At 35.5% G+C, this 23,888-nt stretch overlaps 2 protein-coding genes and 1 pseudogene across 3 annotated transcripts in view; all 3 read left to right on the forward strand.

Annotated features, from left to right (window-relative positions):
* TMEM38B (transmembrane protein 38B) overlaps positions 1-23,679 on the forward strand; it is a 90,578-nt gene extending 66,899 nt beyond the window's left edge. For both annotated transcript variants that reach the window (XM_054500387.1, XM_063649784.1), the window contains exon 6: positions 21,741-23,679. In XM_054500387.1, coding sequence (XP_054356362.1) covers positions 21,741-21,956 — 216 coding nt within the window. In that variant the 3' untranslated portion in view covers positions 21,957-23,679. The remainder of the gene's footprint in view (positions 1-21,740) is intronic.
* On the forward strand, positions 8,854-11,296 carry LOC129043625 (DEP domain-containing protein 1A-like; annotated as a pseudogene).
* LOC134737975 (DEP domain-containing protein 1A-like) lies at positions 10,162-12,790 on the forward strand. Its single transcript, XM_063650428.1, has one exon. It carries the CDS (start codon positions 10,162-10,164, stop codon positions 11,464-11,466), a length of 1,305 nt encoding a protein of 434 aa, XP_063506498.1. The 3' UTR covers positions 11,467-12,790.
* Positions 23,680-23,888: the final 209 nt, after the last annotated feature.

Here is a 23,888-nt window from a genome sequence, read left to right on the forward strand (position 1 = left end):
GTACAATTCAAGGTGAGATTTGAGAGTGGAGATATGAGTGATGTATGGTTTGAGCCAAACCATATCACATATCGTACAATTCACTTAAAGTGTATAATTGAATAGTTTTTTAGTATATTCATGGAGTTGTGCAGTTATCACTACAAATCAGTATTAGAACATTTTTATCACTCCAAAAAGAAACATCGTATTCTTTAGAAGTCATTTCACATTTTCCCCAATACTTCCAGCTATAGGCCATTTTATTTATCCACTCATCAGTTGATGGACATTTTGATTGTCTCACTTTTTGGCTAATATGAATAATGAGCTGTGAACATTCATGTAAAAATTTTTGTGTGGACGTGATTCATTTCTCTTGAGTATATCATCTGTGAATGGAATTTTTAGGCCATATGTTAATTCTGTTTATCCTTTTGGGGAACTGATACATTGTTTTCCAAAGTGGCCTTATCTTTTTATAATTCCCACCAGCAATGTATGAGATTTCCAATTTCACCACACCATTACTAGTGCATATTATTGTCTTTTTTATTATAGCCACCCTAGTGGGTGTGAAGTGGCATCTCATTGTGGTTTTGATGTACATCTGAGTATCTTTTTTGTGCTTGTTAGGTATTTGTATATCTTCTTTGGAAAAATATCTAGTCAGATCATTTGCCCATTTTCAATTTATATTTTGTTTTAATGTTGAGTTGTAAAATTCTTTTCATATTTTAGATACTAGAATCTTATCAGACTTAATGATTTGCAGATATTTTCTTCCATTCTGTAAGTTTTTTTTTCACTGATAGTGCCCTTAGAAGCACAAACTGGTAAAATTTTGATGAAGGCCGGGCACAGTGGCTCACACCTGTAATCCCAGCACTTTGGGAGGCTGAGGTGGGTAGATCACCCGAGGTCAGGAGTTTGAGACCAGACTAGCCAACATGGTGAAACCCTATCTCTACTAAAAATATAAAAATTAGTTGTGCGTGCCTGTAATCCCAGCTACTCAGGAGGCTGAGGCAGTAGAATCACTTGAACCAGGGAGGCAGAGGCTGCAGTGAGATGAGATTGCACCACTGCACTGGAGCCTGGGCAACAGAGAAAGACTCTGTCTCAAAAAAAACAAACAAAAAAACCCACACTTTTTTTATGAGTCCAATTTACGTATTTTCTCTTTTATTATGTATTCTTTGTGTGTCATAGCTGAGAAACCATTGCCAAATCTAAGGTCATGAAGATTTACCTCTATATTTTCTTCAAGAGTTTTATAGTTTTAGCTCTTGTATTTAGTTTTTATGATCTGTTTTGAGTTAAGTTTTGTGTATGGTATGACGAACAGTCCAAGTTTTCTCATGTGGATATATAGTTGTCCAAGCACTATTTATTGTAAAAACAGTTCTTTTCCTTTGTGAATTGCCTTTACAATCTTGTCAAAAATCAGTTGACTGTAAATTTGAGGGTTTATTTCTAGATTCTCAATTTTATTCCATCCATATGTGTGCCCGTCCTTATGCTATTACCACTATGTCTTAATTGTTGTAGCACTGTAGTTAGTTTTGAAATCAAGACGTGTGACTCTGGTAGGATCCAAGATGGCTGATTAGAAGCAGCTGTGGTCCATGGCACTCATGGAGAGAAGTGAAAAGGGGCAAGTGAATTCAGCAGCTTCAACTGAAATATCCAGCTTCTTGCATTGGGACTGTCTAGGCAGACAGCTTAACCCATGGAGAAGGAAGAAAAGCAGTGGGGTGGGGGACTATGGCCCACCTGGGAGCAGCATGGAGCCAAAGGAACCCCCACTGCTAGCCAAGGGAAGCCGTGAGTGATTATGCAACCTTGCCCAGGGAACCACACTTTTCTCATGGACCTTTGCAACCCGTAGATCAGGAGATCCCCTCGTGAGCCCATGCCACCAGGGTCTTGGGTCCAATACACAGAGCTGTGTGGAGTTTTGGCAGAGTGGCTGCTCAGGCGTACACAGAGACCCAGGAGTTTATATACTCTGGCCCTGGCGTCCTCAGCAAGTGAGGAAATCCATCCGTACATATTCCTAGGAAGAGGGCTGAATCCAGGGAACCAAGCAGCATTGTGCTGCAGGCCCCACTTCCATGGCACCTCACAACTTAAGACCCACTGGCTTGGGTTCCAGCCTGCCAACAGCAATAGGCTGGAATCTGCCTGAGACAGGTCTTGAGTTCCTGGGGGGAGGGGCGGCTGGCATCTATGCAGTTTGGTAGACTCAGCCGTTCCAGCCTGCCAGCTTTGGAGAATACAAACAGTCCAGATGAGGAAGGGTCCCCCACAATGCAGCACAGCTGCCTTGGCAGATCATGGCCAGACTGCTTCTTTAAGCAGGACCCTGATTCTTTCCTCCTCACTGGGCAGGACCTTCCTGTGGGGCCTTTAGCCACTTCAAAAGGGTTCTATTGGGACGTAGCTTTCAGGGGGAGGAGTGGCCACCATTTTTGTGGTTTGGTAGACTCAGCTGCTGTAGTCTGCTGGCTTTGGAGAATACAAATGTTACAGATGAGAAAGAGTTTCCCCACAATGCAGCACAGCTGCTTTGCTAGATCATTACCAGACTGCTTTTTAAAGCCGGACCGTGATCCATTCCTCTTCAGTGGAGAGGACCTCCCTATGGGGACTTCATCCATTCTAGCCAGGGTTCTCCATCTCTCCCTGGGATGGAGCTCCCAGAGGGAGGGGCAGTCACCATCTCTGTGACTCAGTTGACTCATCCATTCTAGGCTGCTGGCTTTGGAATGCCCAAATGGTTCAGACAAGGAAGGTCTCCCCCAGTGCAGCACGCCTCTACCAAAAAGCAGTCAGACTGCTTTGTTAAGCAGGTCCCTGATTCTGTTCCTCCTGACCGGGTGAGACCTCCCTACAGGGATCTGTAACCACCTCCTACAGGTGTGTTCGGTCCGGCAGCAGGTCAGAACCCACCTGGGGCAGAGCTTCCAGAGGAAGGAGCTGGCTGCCATCTTTGCTGTTTCATAGCCTTCACTGATGATACCTCCAGGTTTGGGAAAAACCAAGGTAACTAGGGTCTAGAGTGGACCCTCAGCAAACCGCAGCAACCCTATGGTAGACTGGCCTGACTGTTAAAAACAAACAGAAAACAACAACGACATAAACAAAAAAGACCCCACAAAAACCCCATTCAAAAGTCAACAACCTCAAAGACCAAAGGTAGATAAGCCCACAAAGATGAAAAAGAATGCAAGAATGGTGAAAACTCAAAAAGCCAGAGTGCCTCTTCTCCCCAAAATGATTGCAACATCTCTGCAGCAAGGGCATGGAACTAGGCTGAGGCTGAGATGCCTGACTTGACAAAAGTAGGCTTCAGAAGGTGAGTAATAATGAACTTCACTGAGCTAAAGGGGCATATTCTAACCCAATGCAAAGAAGCTAAGAATCATGATAAAACAGTAAAGGAGCTGATAGCTAGAATAGCCAGTTTAGAGAGGAACAGAATTGACCTGATGGAACTGAAAAACACAACATGAGAACTTCACAATGCAATCACAAGTATCAACAGCAGAATACATGAAGCAGAGGAAAGCAGCTCAGAGCTTGAAGACTATCTTTCTGAAATAAGACAGGCAGACAAAAATAGAGAAAAAATAATGAAAAAGAATGAACAAAATCTCTGAGAAATAGGGGATTATGTAAAGAGACAGAACCTATGATTGGAGTACTTGAAAGAGACGAGGAGAATGGAACCAAGTTGGAAAACATACTTCAGGAGATCATCCAGGAGAACTTCCCCCACCTAACAAGACAAGCCAACATTCAAGTTCAGGAAATCCAGGGAACCCAGTCAGATACTCCACGAGAAGGTCAACCCCAAGACACATAATCATCAGATTCTCCAAGGTCGAAATGAAAGAAAAAATGTTAAGGGCAGCCAGAGAGAAAGACCAGGTCACCATCAAAGGGTAACCCAGCAGACTAACAGTGGACCTCTCAGTGGAAACCCTACAATTCAGAAGAGATTGGGGGCCAATATTCAATATTCTTAAAGAAAAGAATTTACAACCCAGAATTTCATATCCAGCCAAGCTAAGCTTCATAATTGAAGGAGAAATAAGATCCTTTTCAGACAAGCAAATGCCGAGGGAATTCATCACCACCGGGCCTGCCTTGCAAGAGCTCCTGAAGGAAGCACTAAATATGGAAAGGAAAAACCATTACCAGCCACTACAAAAACACACTGAAGCACAGACCAGTGACACTATGAAGCAACCATATAAACAAGCCTGCAAAATAACCAGCTAGCATCATGATGATAGGATCAAACTTACATAACAACAATACTAACCTTAAATATAAATGGGCTAGAGGCCCCAATGTAAAGACACAGAATGGCAGGCTGGATAAAGAGCCAAGACCCATCAGTATTCTGTCTTCAAGAGACCCATCTTCCATGCAAAGACACACATAGGCTCAAAATAAAGGGATGGAGGAAAATTTACCAAGCAAATGGAAAACAGAGAAAAGCAGGGTTGCAATCCTAGTTTCAGACAAAACAGACTTTAAAACGAATGAAGATAAAAAAAGACAAAGAAGTGCATTATATAATGGTAAAGGATTCTAAATATATATGAACCCAATACAGGAGCACCCAGATTCATAAAGCAAGTTCTTAGAGATCTACAAAGAGACCTAGACTTCCACACAATAATAGTGGGAGACTTTAACACCCTACTGACAATATTAGATCATTGAGACAGAAAATTAACAGAGATATTCAGGACCTGACCTCAGCTCTGGATCAAGCAGAGCTGATAGATATCTACGGAACTCTCCACTCAAAAGCAACAGAATGTACATTCTTCTTCTTGCCACACAGCACTTAATATAAAACTGACCACATAATTGGAAGTAAAACACTCCTCAGCAAATGTAAAAGAACTGAAATAATAACAGTCTCTCAGACCATGGATCAAATTAGAACTCAAGACTAGTAAATGCACTCAAAACCAGACAACTACATGGAAATTGAACAACCTGCTCCTGAATGACTCTTGGGTAAATAATGAAATTAACACAGAAATCAAGAAGTTCTTTGAAACTAATGAGAACAAAGAGACAGCATACCAGAATCTCTGGGATGCAGCTAAGGCAGTGTTAAGAGGGAAATTTATAGCACTAAATGCCCACATAAAAACCTAGAAAGATCTCAAGTTAACAACCTATCACCTCAACTGAAAGAACTAGAGAACCAAGAGGAAACCCCAAAGCTAGCAGAAGACAAGAAATAATCAAGATCAGAGTTGAACTGAAGGAGATAGAGACACAAAAAGCCCTTCAAAAAAATCAACAAATCCATGAGCTGGTTTTTGGAAAACGTTTATAAATAGACTGCTAGCTAGACTAATAAAGAAAAACAGAGAAGAATCAAATAAACACAATCAGAAATGATAACACTGACCCCACAGAAATACAAACACCATCTATATAGAGAATACTGTACTATAAACTATTCTATAAGCAGAGAATACTAGAAACACCGCTATGCAAATAAACTAGAAAATCTAGAAGAAATGGATAAGTTCCTGGACACATACACCCTTGCAAGACTGAACCAGGAAGAAGTTGAATACCCAAATAGACTAGTAATTAGTTCTTAAATTGAGGCAGTAATACATAGCCTACCAACCAAAAAAAGCCCAGGACCAGATGGATTCACAGCTGAATTATACCAGAGGTACAAAGGATTGCTGGTACCATTCTACTGAATCTAGTCCAAAATATTGAAAAGGAGAGACTCTTCCCTAGCACCCACTGGGGCCTGTCAGGGGAAGGTGGAGGGAGGGAGAGCATCAGGAAAAATAGCTAATGGATGCTGGGCTTAATACCTGTGTGATGGGATGATCTGTGCAGCAGTCCACCGTGGCACACATTTACCTGTGTAACAAACCTGTACATCCTGTACATGTACCCCTGATGTTAAATAAAAGTTGAAGAATGAAGAAAAATAAATAGTAAAAAAGAAGTGTGACTCCTCTGAGTTTGTTGTTCTTTTTCAGAATTGTTTGACTATTCTGGGTCACTAGCATTGCCATATCAACTTTAGGAACAACTTCACAATTTCTGCAAAGAAGCCAGCTCTTATTTTGATAGGGATTGCTTTAAATCTGTAAATTGATTTGAGAATAATTGCCATCTTAACTATAAGGTTTCCAATTCATCAACACAAGAGTTCTTTTGATTTAGTTGGGCCATCTTTGTTTTCAGTATACGAATCTTACACTTTTTTTGGTTAAATTTATACCTAAGTATTTTATTCTTCTTTGATTTTATACTAAATACAATTGTTTTAAAATTTCACTTCCAGGCTGTTTATTACAAATATGTAGAAATACAAATTGATATTTGTATATTGATTTTGTATCCTGCAACCTTGCTGAACTCATTTATTAGTTCTAATAGATGTTTTAAAAGGCAGATTCCTGGCTGAGCGTGGTGGATCATGCCTGTAATCCTAGCACTTTGGGAGGCCAAGGTTGGCAGATCCCTAGAGGTCAGGAGTTCGAGACCAGTCTGGCCAACATGGTGAAATCCTATCTACTAAAAATACAAAAACAGAGGTTTCAGTGAGCCAAGATCGTGCCGCTGCACTCTAGCCTGGGCAACAGAGCCAGACTCTGTCTCAAAAAATAAATAAATAAATAAATAATAAAATAGAAGGTAGATTCCTTAGGATTTTCTATATGCAGGATCATGGCATCTGCAAATAGAGATAATTTTACTTTTTACTTTTCAATCTGCATGTCTTTAATTTTCTTGCCCAGTTGTCCTGGCTAGAACCTTCAGTATAGTGTTGATAGAAATGGAGAGAATGAGCATTCTTGTCTTTTTCTTCATCTTAGGGAGAAAGCATTTGGTATTTCACTATTAAGTATAGTGTTGGCTGTGGGTTTTTCCTAGATGCCTTTTAGCAGAGTAGGAAGTTAGTTCCCTTCTACTCCTAGTTTGCTGAATGGGTAGGAGCTGTATTATTTTTGAGTTTCTAACTTTAATCTTTAAAGAAAATGAATGTGTATTATGGGTTTGGTAAGAATAAATAGCACTGGTATCTTACATTTTCTTGAGTTACAGCATCAATTTTTGTTCATAGCCTAATTTGTGGAATAAAAATGGTAATTTTTCTTACAATTGTTGATGGATGTAAAGTTCTATATTTTAACACCCAAACTTAAACACCATACTGCAATGTAATAATAATAAAGATATTTAAAAATAGGAAAACATACGATGTTGAACTTCTCTTATAATATTTCTCAACATTTTCCTAATTATAAAGTATATCCACCAGTTTCTAAATAGAATATTCATTTTTAACTAATTCATTTGCCTAAATCCCATTTAGATTTTACTGATACTGATAATATATTTGATAATCATAATTTTTTTTTATCTTTTAAATTTTATTTCAATAGTTTTTGGGGAACAGGTGTTTTTTTGGTTACATGGATAAATTCTTTAGTGGTAATTTCTGAGTTTGGTACACCTGTCACTTGAGCAGTGTATACTGTACCCAATGTGTAGTCTTTTGTCCTTCATCTCTTTCCCACCCTTCCCCGCAAGTCCTCAAAGTTCATTGTATCATTCTTATGCCCTTGCATCCTCACAGCTTAGCTCCCACTTATAAGTGAGAACATATGATATTTGGTTTTTCATTTCTTGAGTTACTTCACTTAGAATAATGGTCTTCAACTCCATCCAGGTTGCTGCAAATGCCATTATTTTATTATTTTGTTCCTTTTTATGGCTGATTAGTATTCCATGATGTATACATACCACATTTTCTTTATCCACTTGTTGGTTGATGGGCATTTAGGCTGGTTCCATATTTTTGCAATTGCTAATTGTGCTATAAACATGAGTTTGCAAGTGTCTTTTTCATATAATGACTTATTTTACTTTGTGGAGATACCCAGTTGTGGGATTACTGGATCAAATGGTAGTTCTACTTTTAGTTCTTTGAAGAATCTCCATACTGTTTTCCATAGTGATTGTACTAGTTTATATTCCCACCAGCAGTGTAAAAGTGTTCCCTTTTCACCACATCTGCACCAATATTTTAAAAATATTTAAAAATAAAAATTATTTGAAAAAAGATTGAGGAGTGTGGGTTATCTATTGGCTGCTCAGTAAAAGGAGTAATTGTGAAATAGAGCTGTTGTGAAATAAAGCAGAAGGAATGGTAAAGAATGACTAAAACTGAAAAGAGGCTGTTGGGTTTCGAAATTAAGAGATATTTGGTGACCTTAGTAAAAGCAATTTCAGTGGACTTGTAAGGGATAGAAAAATGATTGTAATCAATTGAGGTGAATAAAAAAGTGAAGATGAAGAGTATAAACTATTTTAAAGGGATTTGGAGGGAGTATAAACAGGAATAAAACTTGGGAGAGCAGTTTGGCAATATCTGACAAGGTTGAAGATTCACATATCTTGTGACCTGTTAACTCTATTTTTAGGTATAACCAACAGCAGTGTTTCCCAAGGTATGGTGCAGGGCCCAACTTTATCAGGACCACTTTAAAAAAATTCTTTAGCAGATGCTATTCAAATCGGCAGCAGGGCCAGTGGTTGTGCTGAGACTTGCCACTGCCCGGGCCGCTGGGCCTGAGTGTCGCCTTTGCTGCCATGGATGCCAGTGGGCACTGACAGACCTATGGAGAGTTGGGGTGTGCCTCCCAGGCCTTATCGGGCCACCAAGCTGGAATGCCCTTCAGGCGGGCATGTATTATTAGTCCTGCTTTACCAGTGTGGACACTGAGGCTCACAGACGTTAAATCCTTCTAAAGACACATCTACAGCAAGTGGCAGAGCTAGAATTCAGATCTTCCTGGTATGGCGATCTTACATGGATTCTGCTACTTATGGAATGAAATTACTACATCTTTTCGAGCAGGAATGCCTCTAAGAAAACACAGACAACACTTAAAAAATATGGCAGTTGTTTCACAGCAGGACAAGCAGCGGATTGGCTTTATGACCTATTAAGAAATAATAGCAATTTTCATCCTAAAGTTACAAGGCAACAGACTATCCAACTGTTGAGGAAATTTCTTGAGAATCATGTAATTGAAGATATCAAAGGCAGGTGGGGATCAGAAAATGTTGATGATACTAACCAGCTCTTCAGATTTCCTGCAACTCAGCCATTTGAAACTCTGCCACGAAGACATCTAGAATTGAGAAAAAACAACATAGAGAACTTTTCCAAAGATAAAGATAGTATTTTTAAATGACGAAACTTATCTCATAGAACTCCTAAAAAGCATGGATTACATTTATCTCAGGAAAATTCCGAGAAAATAAAGCATGAAATAATCAATGAAGATCAAGAAAATGTAGTTGATAATAGAAAACTAAGCCAGGAAGATGTTGAAGAAATTTGGAGATATGTTATTCTGATCTACCTGCAAACCATTTTAGGTGTGCCATCCCTAGAAGAAGTCATAAATCCAAAACAAGTAATTCCCCAATATATAATGTACAACATGGCCAATACAAGTAAACATGGAGTAGTTATACTACAAAACAAATCAGATGACCTCCCTCACTGGGTATTATGTGCCATGAAGTGCCTAGCAAATTGGCCAAGAAGTGATGATATGAATAATCCAACATATGTTGGATTTGAACAAGATATATTCAGCACAATCACAAATTATTTTCTAGATCTCCTTGAACCTCTTCTTACTTTTGAATATTACGAATTATTTATGAACATTTTGGTTGTTTGTGGCTATGTCATAGTTTCAGATAGATCTAGTGGGATACGTAGAATCCAAGATGATCCACGGTCTTAAAAATTCCTTCACAATCTGGGGACTGTTGTGGGGTTGGGGGAGGGGGGAGGGATAGCATTAGGAGATATACTTAATGCTAAATGACGAGTTAATGGGTGCAGCACACCAGCATGGCACATGTATACATATGTAACTAACCTGCACATTGTGCACATGTACCCTAAAACTTAAAGTATAATAATAAAAAAAAAACAAGAAAAAAAATTCCTTCACAATTTGAATTCCTTCAAATCAGTGGAGTGCCTTCTTCTCAGTCTGCTTCATAGAGAAAAAAGAAGAATCAGATTCTACTGAGAGACTACGGATAAGCAATCCAGGATTTCAAGAAAGATGTGCTAAGAAAATGCAGCTAGTTAATTTAAGAAACAGAAGAGTGAGTGCTAATGATGTAATGGGAGGAAGTTGTCATAATTTAATAGGGTTAAGTGGTATGCATGATCTGTCCTCTAACAGCAATCCAAGATGCTGTCCTTTGGAAGGAATTGTGGATGTGTCAGGGAATTCAAGTAAAGAGGCATCCAGTGTAAAGAGGCATCAATCTTTTCCAAACATAGAAGGACAAAGTACTAAACTGTTTTTAGAGTCTAAGCCCAAACAGGAATTCCTGTTGAATCTTCATTCAGAGGAAAATATTCAAAAGCCATTCCATGCTGGTTTTAAGAGAACCACTACTTTGACTGCTCAAGACCAAGAGGAGTTGTGTAATGGGAAATGCAAGTCAAAACAGCTTTATAGGTCTCAGAGTTTGCTTTTAAGAAGTAGTACAAGAAGGAATAGTTGTATCAATACACCAGTGGCTGAAATGATCATGAAACCAAATGTTGGACAAAGCAGCACAAGTGTGCGAACAGCTATGGAAAGTGAACTCGGAGAGTCTAGTGCCGCAATCAATAAAAGACTCTGCAAAAGTTCAATAGAATTTTCAGAAAATTCTTTACTTCCAGCTTCTTCTGTGTTGACTGGTACACAAAGTTTGCTGCAACCTCATTTAGAGAGGGTTGCCGTCGATGCGCTACAATTATGTCATTTGTTACTTCCGCCACCAAATTGTAGAAAGCTTCAACTTTTAATGCGTATGATTTCCCAAATGAGTCAAAATGTTGATATGCCCAAACTTCATGATGCAATGGGCAAGAAATCACCGATGATACATACCTTTTCTCAGTGTGTGCTATGCTGTGCTGAAGAAGTGGATCTTGATAAGCTTCTGGCTGGAAGATTAGTTTCTTTCTTAACGGATCATCATCAGGAAATTCTTCAAGTACCAACTTATTTACAGACTGCAGTGGAAAAACATCTTGAATACTTAAAAAAGGGACGTATTGAAAATCCTGGAGATGGACTATTTGTTCCTTTGCCAACTTATTCATACTGTAAGCAGATTAGTGCTCAGAACTTTGAAAAGCAAAAAGTTTCTACCTCTCAAGCTGCAATTACAGAACTTTTAGAAAATGTTATTAAAAACAAGAGTTTACCTCTAAAGGAGAAAAGAAAAAAACTAAAACAGTTTCAGAAGGAATACCCCTTGATATATCAGAAAAGATATCCAACCACGGAGAGTGAAGCAGCACTTTTTGGTGACAAACCTACAATCAAGCCACCAATGCTGATTTTAAGAAAACCAAAGTTTTGTAGTCTAAGATACTAACTGAATTAAAAATTATGTAATACTTGTGGAACTTTGATAAATGAAGCCATATCTGAGAATGTAGCTAATCAAAAGGAAGTCTGTTATTAATAAGGTATTTCTAAATAAGCACATTATGTAAGGAAGTACCAAAATAGTTGTTTATCAATGTGAGACTCCTAGGAGACTAACTAGATCTCAACTGAGAGCACATAACAATAGGCGATACCAAATACTTTTTGTTTTTAACACAGCTATCCAGTAAGGCTATCATGATATGTGCTAAAATTTTATTTGCTTGAATTTTGAAAATTGAGCTGTGTTCATTAAGATTAAACTATAATTCTGTTTTTAAAAGAAAATGTATCTGCATATGTGCAAGTTCTGAGATATTAGCTAATGAATTAGTTGTTTGGGGTTACTTCTCTGTTTCTAAGTATAAGAATGTGAAGAATATTTGAAAACTCAGTGATATAATTCTCAGCTGCCAAATGTTGCACTCTTTTGTATATTCTTTTTCCACTTTTGATCTATTTATATATATGTATGTGTTTTTAAAATATGTGTATATTTTATCAGATTTGGTTTTGCCTTAAATATTATCCCCAACTGCTTCAGTCATTCATTTGTTCAATATATATATATTTTGAATTCTAATTTGCATAATCTATTAGAAGGTGGGGACGTAAAAGAAGTATAAGGCAATCATATATTCATTCAAAAGATGCTTATTTAGCAACTGCTATGTGCCTTTCATTGTTCCAGATATGTGGAGACAATGATAAATAAAACATATAATTTCTTCTGTAAGGTATTTATTTTTAATCAAGGGAGATACACCTATCAGATGCTTAAAATAACAACACTGCCTACTGCCATCAGGGCATATAGAATCATTCAGCTCAAGACTGACTTCTATGATGATGGAACAGGTCTCTAAGCTAGTGGTTTTCAAATTGGTGCACATTAGACTCACCCGAGGAGTTTTAAAACAGCCTATATGCCCAGGGCCTAACTTACACTAATTAAATCTGAATTTTAGGGATGTTGTATAGGGATTAGTATTTCTTTTAATCTAGGTGATTCCAGTATTCAGCCAACTGTGAGAATCAATGTCCCAAGTGCTTTTTATAAACATTTTTATAAGTGTCAAGATAGTGGCACATTGACTTTATTTTTTCATTGGAAGAAAATGCCTGCCAAGTATAAATGCCTCTCATCTTAAAACAAGGTTCTTCAGGTTTCTGCTTGATCGACTTGGTACAAACTTGAAGCAAGTTGCCTTCTATTTTTTACTCCAAGGTTGTTTAATATCTATTCCTTAAGTGTAAAGAAATATATAATGCCTGGGTTGCAATAAAATCTTAATGTTTAATGACTATTCTCATTTCTCAATATAATTTCATAATATTTCTCTATAAAATGATAGTGTTCCATTTAACATTACTGATTTTTATTAAAAATCTGGACAGAAAATTATAAATATGACTTTATCCTAGAAACTGGCTATAAAATTATTGGACCAAATTGAATTCTTTCTAAGGCATTTGTATGCTAAAACTTTTTTTGTTTATAGATATGTAAAATGTGGATTATGTTGCAAATTGAGATTAAAATTATTTGTGGTTTTGTAACAATTTTAAAAAATGCTTTAGCAAAGTAGCATTTAATATTTATTTATGAAATCATTAGAAATGAGCTCCTTTAAAAATTTTTAAAAGTCAACTTTTTAGAAGTATAATTTATGCATATTAAACTATATTCATGGATAATAAAGTACATTCAATCTAGGAGTACATTTTGATGAGTTTTGACAAATTTGTATACCTGTGTAACTACTACCACAGTCAATGTATGAAACATTTCTATCCCTTCGGAGCATTCCCTTGTACCTTACTCTAGTAAATCCCAGCCACTACCCATAGCCCCAGTATACCATTTATCCACTTTGTATCACTACAGATTAGAGTTGTCTTTTCTGTAGTTTCATATAGAGTCATATAGTATGTACTCATTTTGTTTTTGAGATTTACCCATGTAATTACATATTCCTAAGTAGTATTAGGTACCACAATTTGTTTTTCCAGTTATCTGTTGATGGGTTTTGGTGTATTTCCAGCTTTTGATTGTTTGAATAAGGTTGTTATAAATAAAGCTGCTATGAATATGTGTACATATATGTCTATACATAGACACATATTTTCTTTTTTATTTTTTTTGAGACGGAGTCTTGCTCTGTCACCCAGGCTGGAGTGCAGTGGCGTGATCTTGGCTCACTGCAACCTCCGCCTCCTGGGTTCAAGTGATTCTCCTGCCTCAGCTTCTCAAGTAGCTGGGAATATAGGTCTGTGCCACCACGCCTGGCTAATTTTTCATATTTTTAGTAGAGATGGGGTTTCACCATATTAGCCAGAATAGTCTCGATCTCCTGACCTCATGATCCGCCTGCCTCGGCCTCCCAGTGCTGGAATTACAGGCATGAGCCACTGTGCCCGGCCAGACATGTATTTTCATTTCACTTAATAACTAGGAGTAGAATTGCTAGGTCATCTGAAAAGCATATGTTTAACTTTTAACTGCCACACTATTTTTCAAAATGGTTGTATCATTTTACATTCCCACTAGCAATGTGTGTGAGTTCTGATTGTCCTAGATCCTTGTTAATTATTTGGTATTATCAGTCATTTTAATTTTAGCGTTTTATAGGTATGAAGTGATATCGCATTATAGTTTTCTTTTACATTTCTGTGATGGCTAGAGATTTGAGCGTCTTTTCATGTGTTTACTGGCCATTCATATATGATCTTTTGAATAGTGTCTGTTTAAATATTTTGTCCATTAAAAATTGTATTATTATTGAGTTGTGACAGTTCTCTGTATATTTAGGATGTCAATCCTTGGTGAGATATATGTATTGCAAATAATTTTCTCCAAGTTTATGCTGTTCGTTTTTCTTTCTTTAGTGTTGTCTTTAGAAGAGCTGAAGTTTTAAATTTTGATGAAGTTTACTTTACTAGATTTTCCTTTCATGGCCCTTCTTTTTGTGTCCTATTTAAGAAATTATTTTATTCCTCAAGGTTTTGAAGAGTTTTCACCTGTTTCTTCTAAAAGTTTTATAATTTTTGCTTTTTTTCTGTTTTCTTTTTTTTATTATTATACTTTAAGTTCTAGGATACATGTGCAAAACGTACAGGTTTGTTACATATGTATACATGTGCCATGTTGGTGTGCTGCACCCATTAACTCGTCATTTCCATTAGGTATATCTCTTAGTACTATCCCTCCCCCTTCTCCCCACCCCACAACAGGCCCCGGTGTGTGGTGTTCCCCACCCTGTGTCCAATTGTTCTCATTGTTCAGTTCCCACCTACGAGTGAGAACATGCGGTGTTTGGTTTTCTGTCCTTGCGATAGTTTGCTCAGAATGATGGTTTCCAGCTTCATCCGTGTCCCTACAAAGGACATGAACTCATCCTTTTTACTTTTAGAGTCTGTGAACCATTTCAAATTAAGTTTTACGAGTCCTGCAAGGTAAGGGTCAGGTTTTTTTTTTCCATATGAATATGAAGTTGTTACAACACTGTTGAAAAGACAGTTCTTTCCCTCATTGAATGATCTTGCCACCTTTGTTGAAAATCAGTTGGCTTGATCTATGTGGGTCTATTTCTGGACTATATTCTGTTCTATTGATTTATATGTCTATTTCTAGCCAATACTAAACTGTCTTAATTACTATAACTTTATAGTAAGTCTTAAAATCAAGTAGTACAGTTTCTCCAACTTTATTTTTTCAATATTTCTTAGGATAGTCTATGTCTTTTATATTTCTAAATAAGTTTTATGATTAAGTTGTCACTTCCTATGGAAAAAAATGCCTTCTGGAATTGTTTTTGAGATTGTATCTGTAGATTAATTTGGGAAGAAATCAGATCTTAAAAAGATTTAGTCTGTCGATCTCTGAACATGGTATGTTTCTCCATTTATTTAGGCCTTTAAATTTTTGGAGTACTGTTTTGTGGTTTTCATTGTTTTATATGTATCTTGTTAAATTTAAATTTATCCTGAAGTAGTTCATATTTTTGGATGCCTTTAGAAATAGTAGTTTTTCAGATTTTCATTTGGAATTTTACATTGCTTGTATTTAAATATATAGTTAATTCTTACACATTGTTCTTGTATCCTGTGAGCTTGCTAAATTGCCTGTTGGTTCTGGTAGCTTTTGTGTAGATTCCTTAGCATTGTCTATAAACATGATCTTGTCTATGATAAAGACAGTTTTACTTTTTCCTTTTCAATCTGGATGCTATTTTTTTCCTTGCCTTATTATATTGGCTAGAATGTCCTGTACAATGTTGAAGAGAAATGGTGAGAGTAGACATCTTTGTTTTGTTTGTGACCTTAGTGGAAAAACATTCAGCTTTTTACCTTAAATAAGATATTAGCTATTAAGTGTCTTATAGATATCGTTTATGAGGTTGAGGAAGTTCTCTTTTATTTCTAGTTTGCTGAAAGTGTTTATCATGAATGGGTGTGGGATTTTGTCAAATGCTTTTGTTCTGTATCATTTAAAATAATCATAGGGGTTTTCTCCTATATTCTGTTAATATTAGTGGATTACATTGATTGATTATTAAAATGTTACATAAATCTTTCATTCCTGTGATAAACCCCATTTAGTCATGATGCAGTATCCTTTTTGCATATTACTGAATCCATTTTTAAAAATATTTTCAAGGATTTTTTTCCTGTGTGTTAATGGATATTGGTTTGTAGTTTTCTCTGTAATTTTTTTCTCCTTTTTGTATTAACATAAAATTGGGCTCATTAAATAAATGGAAAAGAATTTCTCTATTCTCTGAGTTTATGTAGGTTTGATATTATTTATTGGTAAATGTTTGATAGATTCACTAATGAAGTCATTTGGGCCTAGAATTTTCTTTAAAGGAAGGTTTTTGATAACAATTTCTTACATAGATATAGGGCTATGCAGATTTTCTATTTTTCTATTTTATTTTTCTGTTTTACTAAGTTGTATTTATTAAGGAATTTGCCATTTCACTTAAGTTTTTCATTGTTGGCATGAAATTGTTGATAATAGTTTTTTGTTATCCCTTTAGTGTCTGTAGAATTTGTGGTAATGTCTCCACTTTCATTCCTGATATTGGTAATCTGTGTTTTCTTTTTCTGTCTTTTAAAATCCCTCTACCTAGAGGTTTGTCAGTTTCATGGATTTGTTTCAAAGACCCAGCTTTTGGTTTCATTGGTTTTTCTGTTTTAGATTTCATTAATTTCAGGTCTTTTTTATATCCTTCCTTCTGTTTACTTTGGGGTTTACTTGGTTCTTCCTTTACTATAAAGAAAAGATTGATAAATTTGACTCTATAAATTGTTTTTTAAAGTTGCATGGCAAAAGCCACTGTGGACAAAGTCAAAATATAGCTATCAAATAGCTGTGATAAAATACTTGCAACATATATCAGAGGGCTGGTATGCCTGATATATAACAACCTCTTAAAAATTAAGGGATAAAGGACCAAAACCTGGTGGAAAAGTTAAAAGAAAGTTATCAACAGACAATTCACACAGAAAAGATCAGGAAATGTTCCTCAAACATATTAAAAAATGTGGAACTCATACTTGAGAAACATTAATTAAAATAACACTGAGATACCATTTCTCATTCATCAAAACTGGCATAAAAGTTTAGATTTTTATTTTATTTTAGTTTTGAGACAGGGTCTCGCTCTGTCGCTCAGGCTGGAGTGCAGTGGCATGATCACGGCTCACTGCAGCCTTGACTTCCCAGGCTCAAGTGATCTTCCCACCTCAGCCTCCTGAGTAGTTGGGACTACAGGTGTGTGCCACCATGCTTGGCTAATTTTTGTAGTTTTTGTACAATTTTGGTTTCACTGTGTTGCCCAGGCTGATCTCAAACTTGGACTCAAGCAACCTTCCCGCAAACGAAAAATTTAAAAGTCTGGCTACACATTCTGCTGATGAGGCTGTGGAGAATCAGGCACTCCTGCAAATGTTCTTTTTCAGTGTTTTCTGGATTTCTTCTGTGTTTGTGTTTTTTCAATGTATTTTTAGCTATTCTTGTATATTGATATGAACTTTAATAGCTGTTTGTCTAGCTCTGTAAAAAACCGTGTTGATATTTTTATTGCAGTTGTGTTTATTGTTTATTGCAATTTATAAGCTAATTTAGGGAGGCAGTTATAGGAAGAAAAGCATGGAATGAGACAGGAGTGAGGACAGAGCCATAAAGTTCTCTAATATTTAGAGAAGGGAAATCTAGAATGGGAAATGGAAAAGGGGTGGTTGATGAGAGTTTTAAGGAGGAGGAGATAGTTTTAAGGAGTGTAGATGTGCTGAATACTGATGAGAAGTGTCTTCAGGTAATGTATTGTTTAATACATGAATGAGGGACACTGTTCTTAGGCCCTTTTGGGGATCCAAATGATCATATATACATTGAATAAGGTGTAATGTATACATTTTATTCATTGTTGCATTCAATAAGATGTAATGTATTATTGAATACATGAATGAGGAACACTGTTCTTAGGTGCTTTTGGGGATATAAATGATTATATAAACGTTGAATAAGACCCAAATCCTATTCTTAAGATATTATTGTCTAAAAAGGAACACGAGATATGCTAACTTGACTTTTAAACTTTATGAGGAGAGGTACTAAGTTTGCAGTATTCATCACTGCATCCTTAGCATTGAGTCTAGTGTATGTAGTTGATTTTTAATATATATTTGTTGACTGACTAATAAATGATCAAAATGCTCTTTCACAGGTTTCTTTATTATTCCACACTTAAAGATATACATTGAATAAGGTATAATGTATACATTTTATTCATTGATGCATTGAATACTATTCCACACTTAAAGATATATACCAGAAATGAACAGTTCATTCACCTAGGTTTTTTTTACATTTGTAAAAATGTAAACCCTATGATTTTAATTTATTTGAATCATTCATGTTAATAATTAGCGAAGTCTGAGAGAATAAGAAAACCTACTTGAATATGCCATGTGCTGTTAGGGATTCATTTTAGGGCAAGTGACTTTGATTGGAAGATACTGATAAGGGCCTATTGGAAAGGGATTCATTTTAGGGCAAGTGACTTTGATTGGAAGATACTGATAAGGGCCTATTGGAATAGACACGAGTTACACTGAAAAGGATTATTTGAATTTGGGCAGGTGGAGACAGGAAGAAGTATGTTCTGGATGAAGAGGGAGATTAATTGTGCAAATTTTTCTTATATAGATATATTTCAGTATTCTTTGGATTTATTGCTGTGAAGTAGATGTTATATTTATTCATTCAGTGTGTTCTCAGTGCTAGGCACTATAGAGAATATAAAAGTAGACATAAGTGCCATATTGGGTGTCACATTTTACTGGACATTTTGAGATGGTGTAACTTGAGATATAAAGAATGTGGCAGAGCTTTAAACAATTTCTTTACCTGAATTAATTTATATTTTAGGATATGTTGAAAATGCCAAAATATTTTTGGGGCTTCTATTTTCTTTTGTTTCCTCTCCTTTTTAAGTAAGAGACTATGAAGCCAAATACTATTTAATTTAGGTAATATACTTTTTCTTTTAATATTTTGCTAAATAAGGAGACAGTTTTATATTTTATTTGTAAAAGAATAAGGATTTATTCTATTTGTCACAAGTATATTTGTCACCTTGTTAAATCAAGGTCTGATAAGAGGCTGAATTCACAGAAGTTTGTCCTTGAACCTCATATGTCTATCTCAGCAGTAATTTCTGATGCCAGCAATACTTCTCAACTGAGTGATGAGTCTTTTGGGAGTGGAGATTCTATTAAAACACTCGACTTTGAAAAATACATATTATAGTTCATGTTCTCAGAAAATACTTTAAACCCTGACACTCTTCTCTTTTGGATTTTGTAAAAAAGACGTTGCTGTTTTCCTGACAGTAGACCATTGTTTTTGATTTGAATTCTATTATCTTTTATTTGCAGTTCCTAAGTCAAGCTATGACCGAGGTAATTATGCTAGTGTATCTCATTGTAACTATTTATTCTAAGGAATAATTTAATATAAAAAAGTCCTTAGATCTTATCCAATAATGGCATAAACTTGGAGGTTAATGTTATATTTGGACTCCTCATTTTACATTCTCTCCGGGTGTGTACACTCATATTTATGCATTTACCTTTCACTTGTATGATAAATGACTTCCAGATCTATATCTATTATTTAAATGTTCCTGGGAAATCTCTATTGCCGCCCTTACTCTTCTTTACTGTTTGGTAATTACTGATTTACTTGCCTGTCTCTGACTAGTCTGTAAGCTCCTTGAGGGCAGGGATTACATTCAACATCTTCTGGATGACAGTTAATGCACAAGCAGAATATTTTAATCATATTGTTAGTTTTAGACTTAGTGCTGTATTGTACTTCAGTTTGCCCTTCTACAGTGTAACCCTTTTGGGGTCTTACTTTAAGCCTGAAGTACATCCCTGGGCAGTTTCACCTTGTCCGACCTTGAATTCCAACTTATCTTCCCAGTACCAAGCAGCTGGCTGCTAAAGTATCTGCTTAGCTCTTTGACCTCTCAGCTATTGCTGTCTGGTAGGCTTTTGGATTCTCTTCCTTCTTATGTATGCAGAGTTTAGGGATTGGTAAATTCCTCCAGGGTGAATTGCACCAGGATTTTAGGGCTTACTTCCATGCGATATCCTCCTCTTTGGGCTGTATTGACCTCAGGTCCTTACAGCTTTGGCCTTCTCACATTCCAACCTATGGCTCCTTATCCCCCCTGGTCTTCTGCTTTCTACTCCCCTGTGCTGTGAATTTAGGTACATATCTTCACAAGAAAAAGCAAGGGTAAATGTGGAACTCACTTTATTCAGCTTTTTTTGTCTTGAATAGTAGCCCCATCAGGTTCTGCCTATTTCAGTTGTTTCCCAGTGTCTTTTAGCAGTTACTTTATGTACTTCTGTCTTTTGTTGATTTTGGTGAGAGACTGAGTCCTGATATAAGCTATTTAATCATGACGGGCCTGAAGTCCATGGGCATGTATTTAAAAAAAATTTTTTTTTAAATTGAGTTCAAATTCACATACAATTAGCTGTTTTAAAATATACATTTCAGTGACGTTTAGTACTCTCACAATGTTGTGTGTGGATGTGTTTTTAATTTATATAGATGATAGTACACTATGGCTCTTGTTTTGTGTCTCATTTTCACCTAACAGTATGTTCTAAGAATTTTTCACTTTTTCTTTTCTATTCTAACTATTGCATAGTATGCGTTTAACTTATCTATTCCTTTTGTGATGAATATATACTTTTCTTCCGACTCCCCACACTGTATTGCAACTAGTAAGAATTTATTCTTGATACCATTTTCCCCAAGCAGGTAGGTTATGTAGGGGTCTTCTTTGAAAATTTGATCCCCAGAATTTCTAGTTTGAGTCATTATCTGTGTTCTGGAGGAACTGACTCTTGGGGAAATTCCTGGATTCTTTGGAGCTGTTCTAGACTTGAAAGTTCTCCTCCAAGATTTATTTTGGCATTAGTCTAGTTTCTTGAGTATATCTAAACATCTGTGAACACTGTGCATTTTGCCACATAAAGGAATAGGAGCACTCTCTACCCCTTGAGGTCTTGGTTCCTTTATATAAAAATATATGTGGAAAAATTGGGGGATAGAGACATTCTACAATCTGTTGAGGGTAGCATTCTGCAATTCACTAAAAGTCTGTAACTTTAGATGATGATAGTCAGTGTATTCAGTAATCGAACTCAGAATCTGGATATTGCAAACTTCTTTACCACTTATTAGCTTTGTGACTTTGGGCAAGTTATTTAACCTCTCAGAGCCTTGGTTCCACATCTCAATGATGAGGGTAATAATAGAATAGTTGTTGGGTTAAAGATAAAGAGAATGACAATGTAAAGCACTTATCTTAGTTCTGACACATGTTAAGTGCATAGTAATGTTGATATTTTATCTTATTTCCTTTGAATACTAAATGTATTTTTGTGAAAGTGCTTATTCTGCTCATTCGGTACCCCAAAATATGGTACCTTGTATTATTTTTAATGAGTTGTGTTATTTTCCATTAAGTAGAATCTCATGGAGAACAGATTTTACCAGAATCTAGCTTAGATTGCTTCTCCTGCAGATTACATTAATAATGCATTTTGATTTTTTTTCCTTTTGTTTCTCTCTCTTGAGAAACAGAAATCATTTGTATTTAAATTCAAAATTAAACTTTTTTCCCCCAGATAACCATGATGACTACACAGACTTCTACTATGACATTTGCTCCTTTTGAGGATACATTGAGTCGGATGCTATTTGGCTGGCAGCAGCCGTTTTCATCATGTGAGAAGAAAAGTGAAGCAAAGTCACCTTCCAATGGCACTGGGTCATTGGCCTCAAAGCTGGTAGATGTTGCTTCAGATAATGTTAAAAAGAAACATACTAAGAAGAATGAATAAATTTATGTGATGAGCTCTACAAGGCCAAAAATTTTTTTTCTTACCTACCTGTTAGTTGTGCTAATTTTTCTGTGTATGTGATGTGAAATGAAGACTATATATATGGAATGGAGGTGACAGAAAGAAAGAAATTCTTTGAGGGAGACTTCCCCTTTCTGGATTGTAATTGTTGAGTGTTATGAGTGTATCATGTGATTATGCTTTACTGGTATAAGAGATTCTGTTGTGATTATTTGAATAGTTTTATATTAATAAAAGAAGGCAAAATTTTTTAAATGTTAGAAAAAGCAGATCTGTCATTGCAAAGTAACAAAAATTTTAAGCTTTTAAAAATGTAGATATTCTCATATTTTAAAAATTTGAATCTATTTGAGCTTTAGTTCAGCAGAATTAAATTTTACTTTACATTATCATTAAAATTGCTAGGTATGGAAAACAATTCCTATTTTATTTTGAACACTGAGAAGAGTAAACTTTTCCTAAAACACTTTATATTATAAATGAAAATAAATTGCTAGTTTATATTTTAGATATAAACATCATATTTTTTATTAATGCCTACATCAAATGGAAAATATCTGAAATTTTTTTTCCATAGCAGTTATTTTCTACTAGAAGTAATTTTACTACTTTTCTTTTAGAACAGAGTAAGAGTCTTAATCTGAAGTCTTTTTCATGCCCTTGTTTTTAAAAAACTCCTTTTTTTCCCCTCGAAAAAATCAAGGGTGTAATTTTTAATAAATTGTTAATCCTATGTTTTGTAATTTTCATTTTAGGAGCTTGACTTATTTTTTTCTCTCTCATAAAAACACATTTGTTTTAATTGTAGGAGAAATTACTTTTCTCAGCATTTTGCATGTTCTTTCTAATCTTCGTTGGTCTGAATATATTGGTAGTAATTACTGTAATTATTCAACAAAAACTATATCCGTTGAAAAATTTTTCCACTATGTCTTCTTTCTAGTGGCTACTGTTTTAGTTTTCTAGTTGAATATCTCTGACAAGCTTTCGTATGGTTTTGTGGTATTTTCATCTACATGTAATGTGTTATTAATTTTATTTTAAATGAAAACTAATCACCTTCATGTGGAAATGCTCTGAGAATTCTCCTCAGGCATTTGGTAGTAACCAGCTAACCAAGAAGAAACAGAGAAACCAGAACTTCATATGGCAGTCCATTCAGATGAAGAATGATGACATAAAATCTGGTTCCTTCTTAGCAAAATAAAAAACAAACAAGAAAAGATATTAAATGATGTTAATTTTCTTACTTTATGATTTAGAAGTCCAGTTATAATATTAAAACTCTGTGACATAGTTTCTTTTACCAAAACCATGAACCTACTCCCTGTATCAGGTATTTTCGATGGTTTGGAAGTACTCAAGTCACATTCAAGTTAGAAGTTTTTTTTTGTTGTTGTTATTTTAAATTTTTAACAAATATAAACACCAGCAGGTACTATTACTTGCTTAAAAAATTGGGAGGGGGCACTTTTCATAGTCTTGGAATGCTAAGAAGTTTATTTTTAATATTGTGACAGAAAGTATTTAAGAGCTGTGTATTATATTTGATACTCTTACAGTTAAAAACTTTTCAAAATTAATACATTGTTAATTATTGACCAGTTTTGAAGTTTGGGTTTAACTGTAGTTGAAATGGAAGGACTCTTGTTTTACACTTGTATTAAAGATAAATTTATTAAAATAAGTTATTTAGCACCAATGGAGTATTACATTATTTTTATGTTTGTTTTATATCTTTCTTGAGGTAGAGTTTCAGAACTCATCTAGTGTTTTGACTAATATATATTCAGTGATTACTGTTCAAATGGGACATTGGTAGAAACTTTATGAAATCTATGCAAGTATCCTATAATCCTCAATTCAAGGCTCTTTTGTAAAAAATGTACTGGAGAACATGGCTTAGGCCTG

The sequence above is a fragment of the Pongo pygmaeus genome, chromosome 13 (genome assembly GCF_028885625.2).
Source record: "Pongo pygmaeus isolate AG05252 chromosome 13, NHGRI_mPonPyg2-v2.0_pri, whole genome shotgun sequence".
Lineage (NCBI taxonomy): Eukaryota > Metazoa > Chordata > Mammalia > Primates > Hominidae > Pongo > Pongo pygmaeus.

Bases quoted from the DNA above. Each gene is read 5' to 3' on its own strand.
- LOC134737975 (XM_063650428.1), top strand. From the start codon at position 10,162: ATGCAGCTAGTTAATTTAAGAAACAGAAGAGTGAGTGCTAATGATGTA.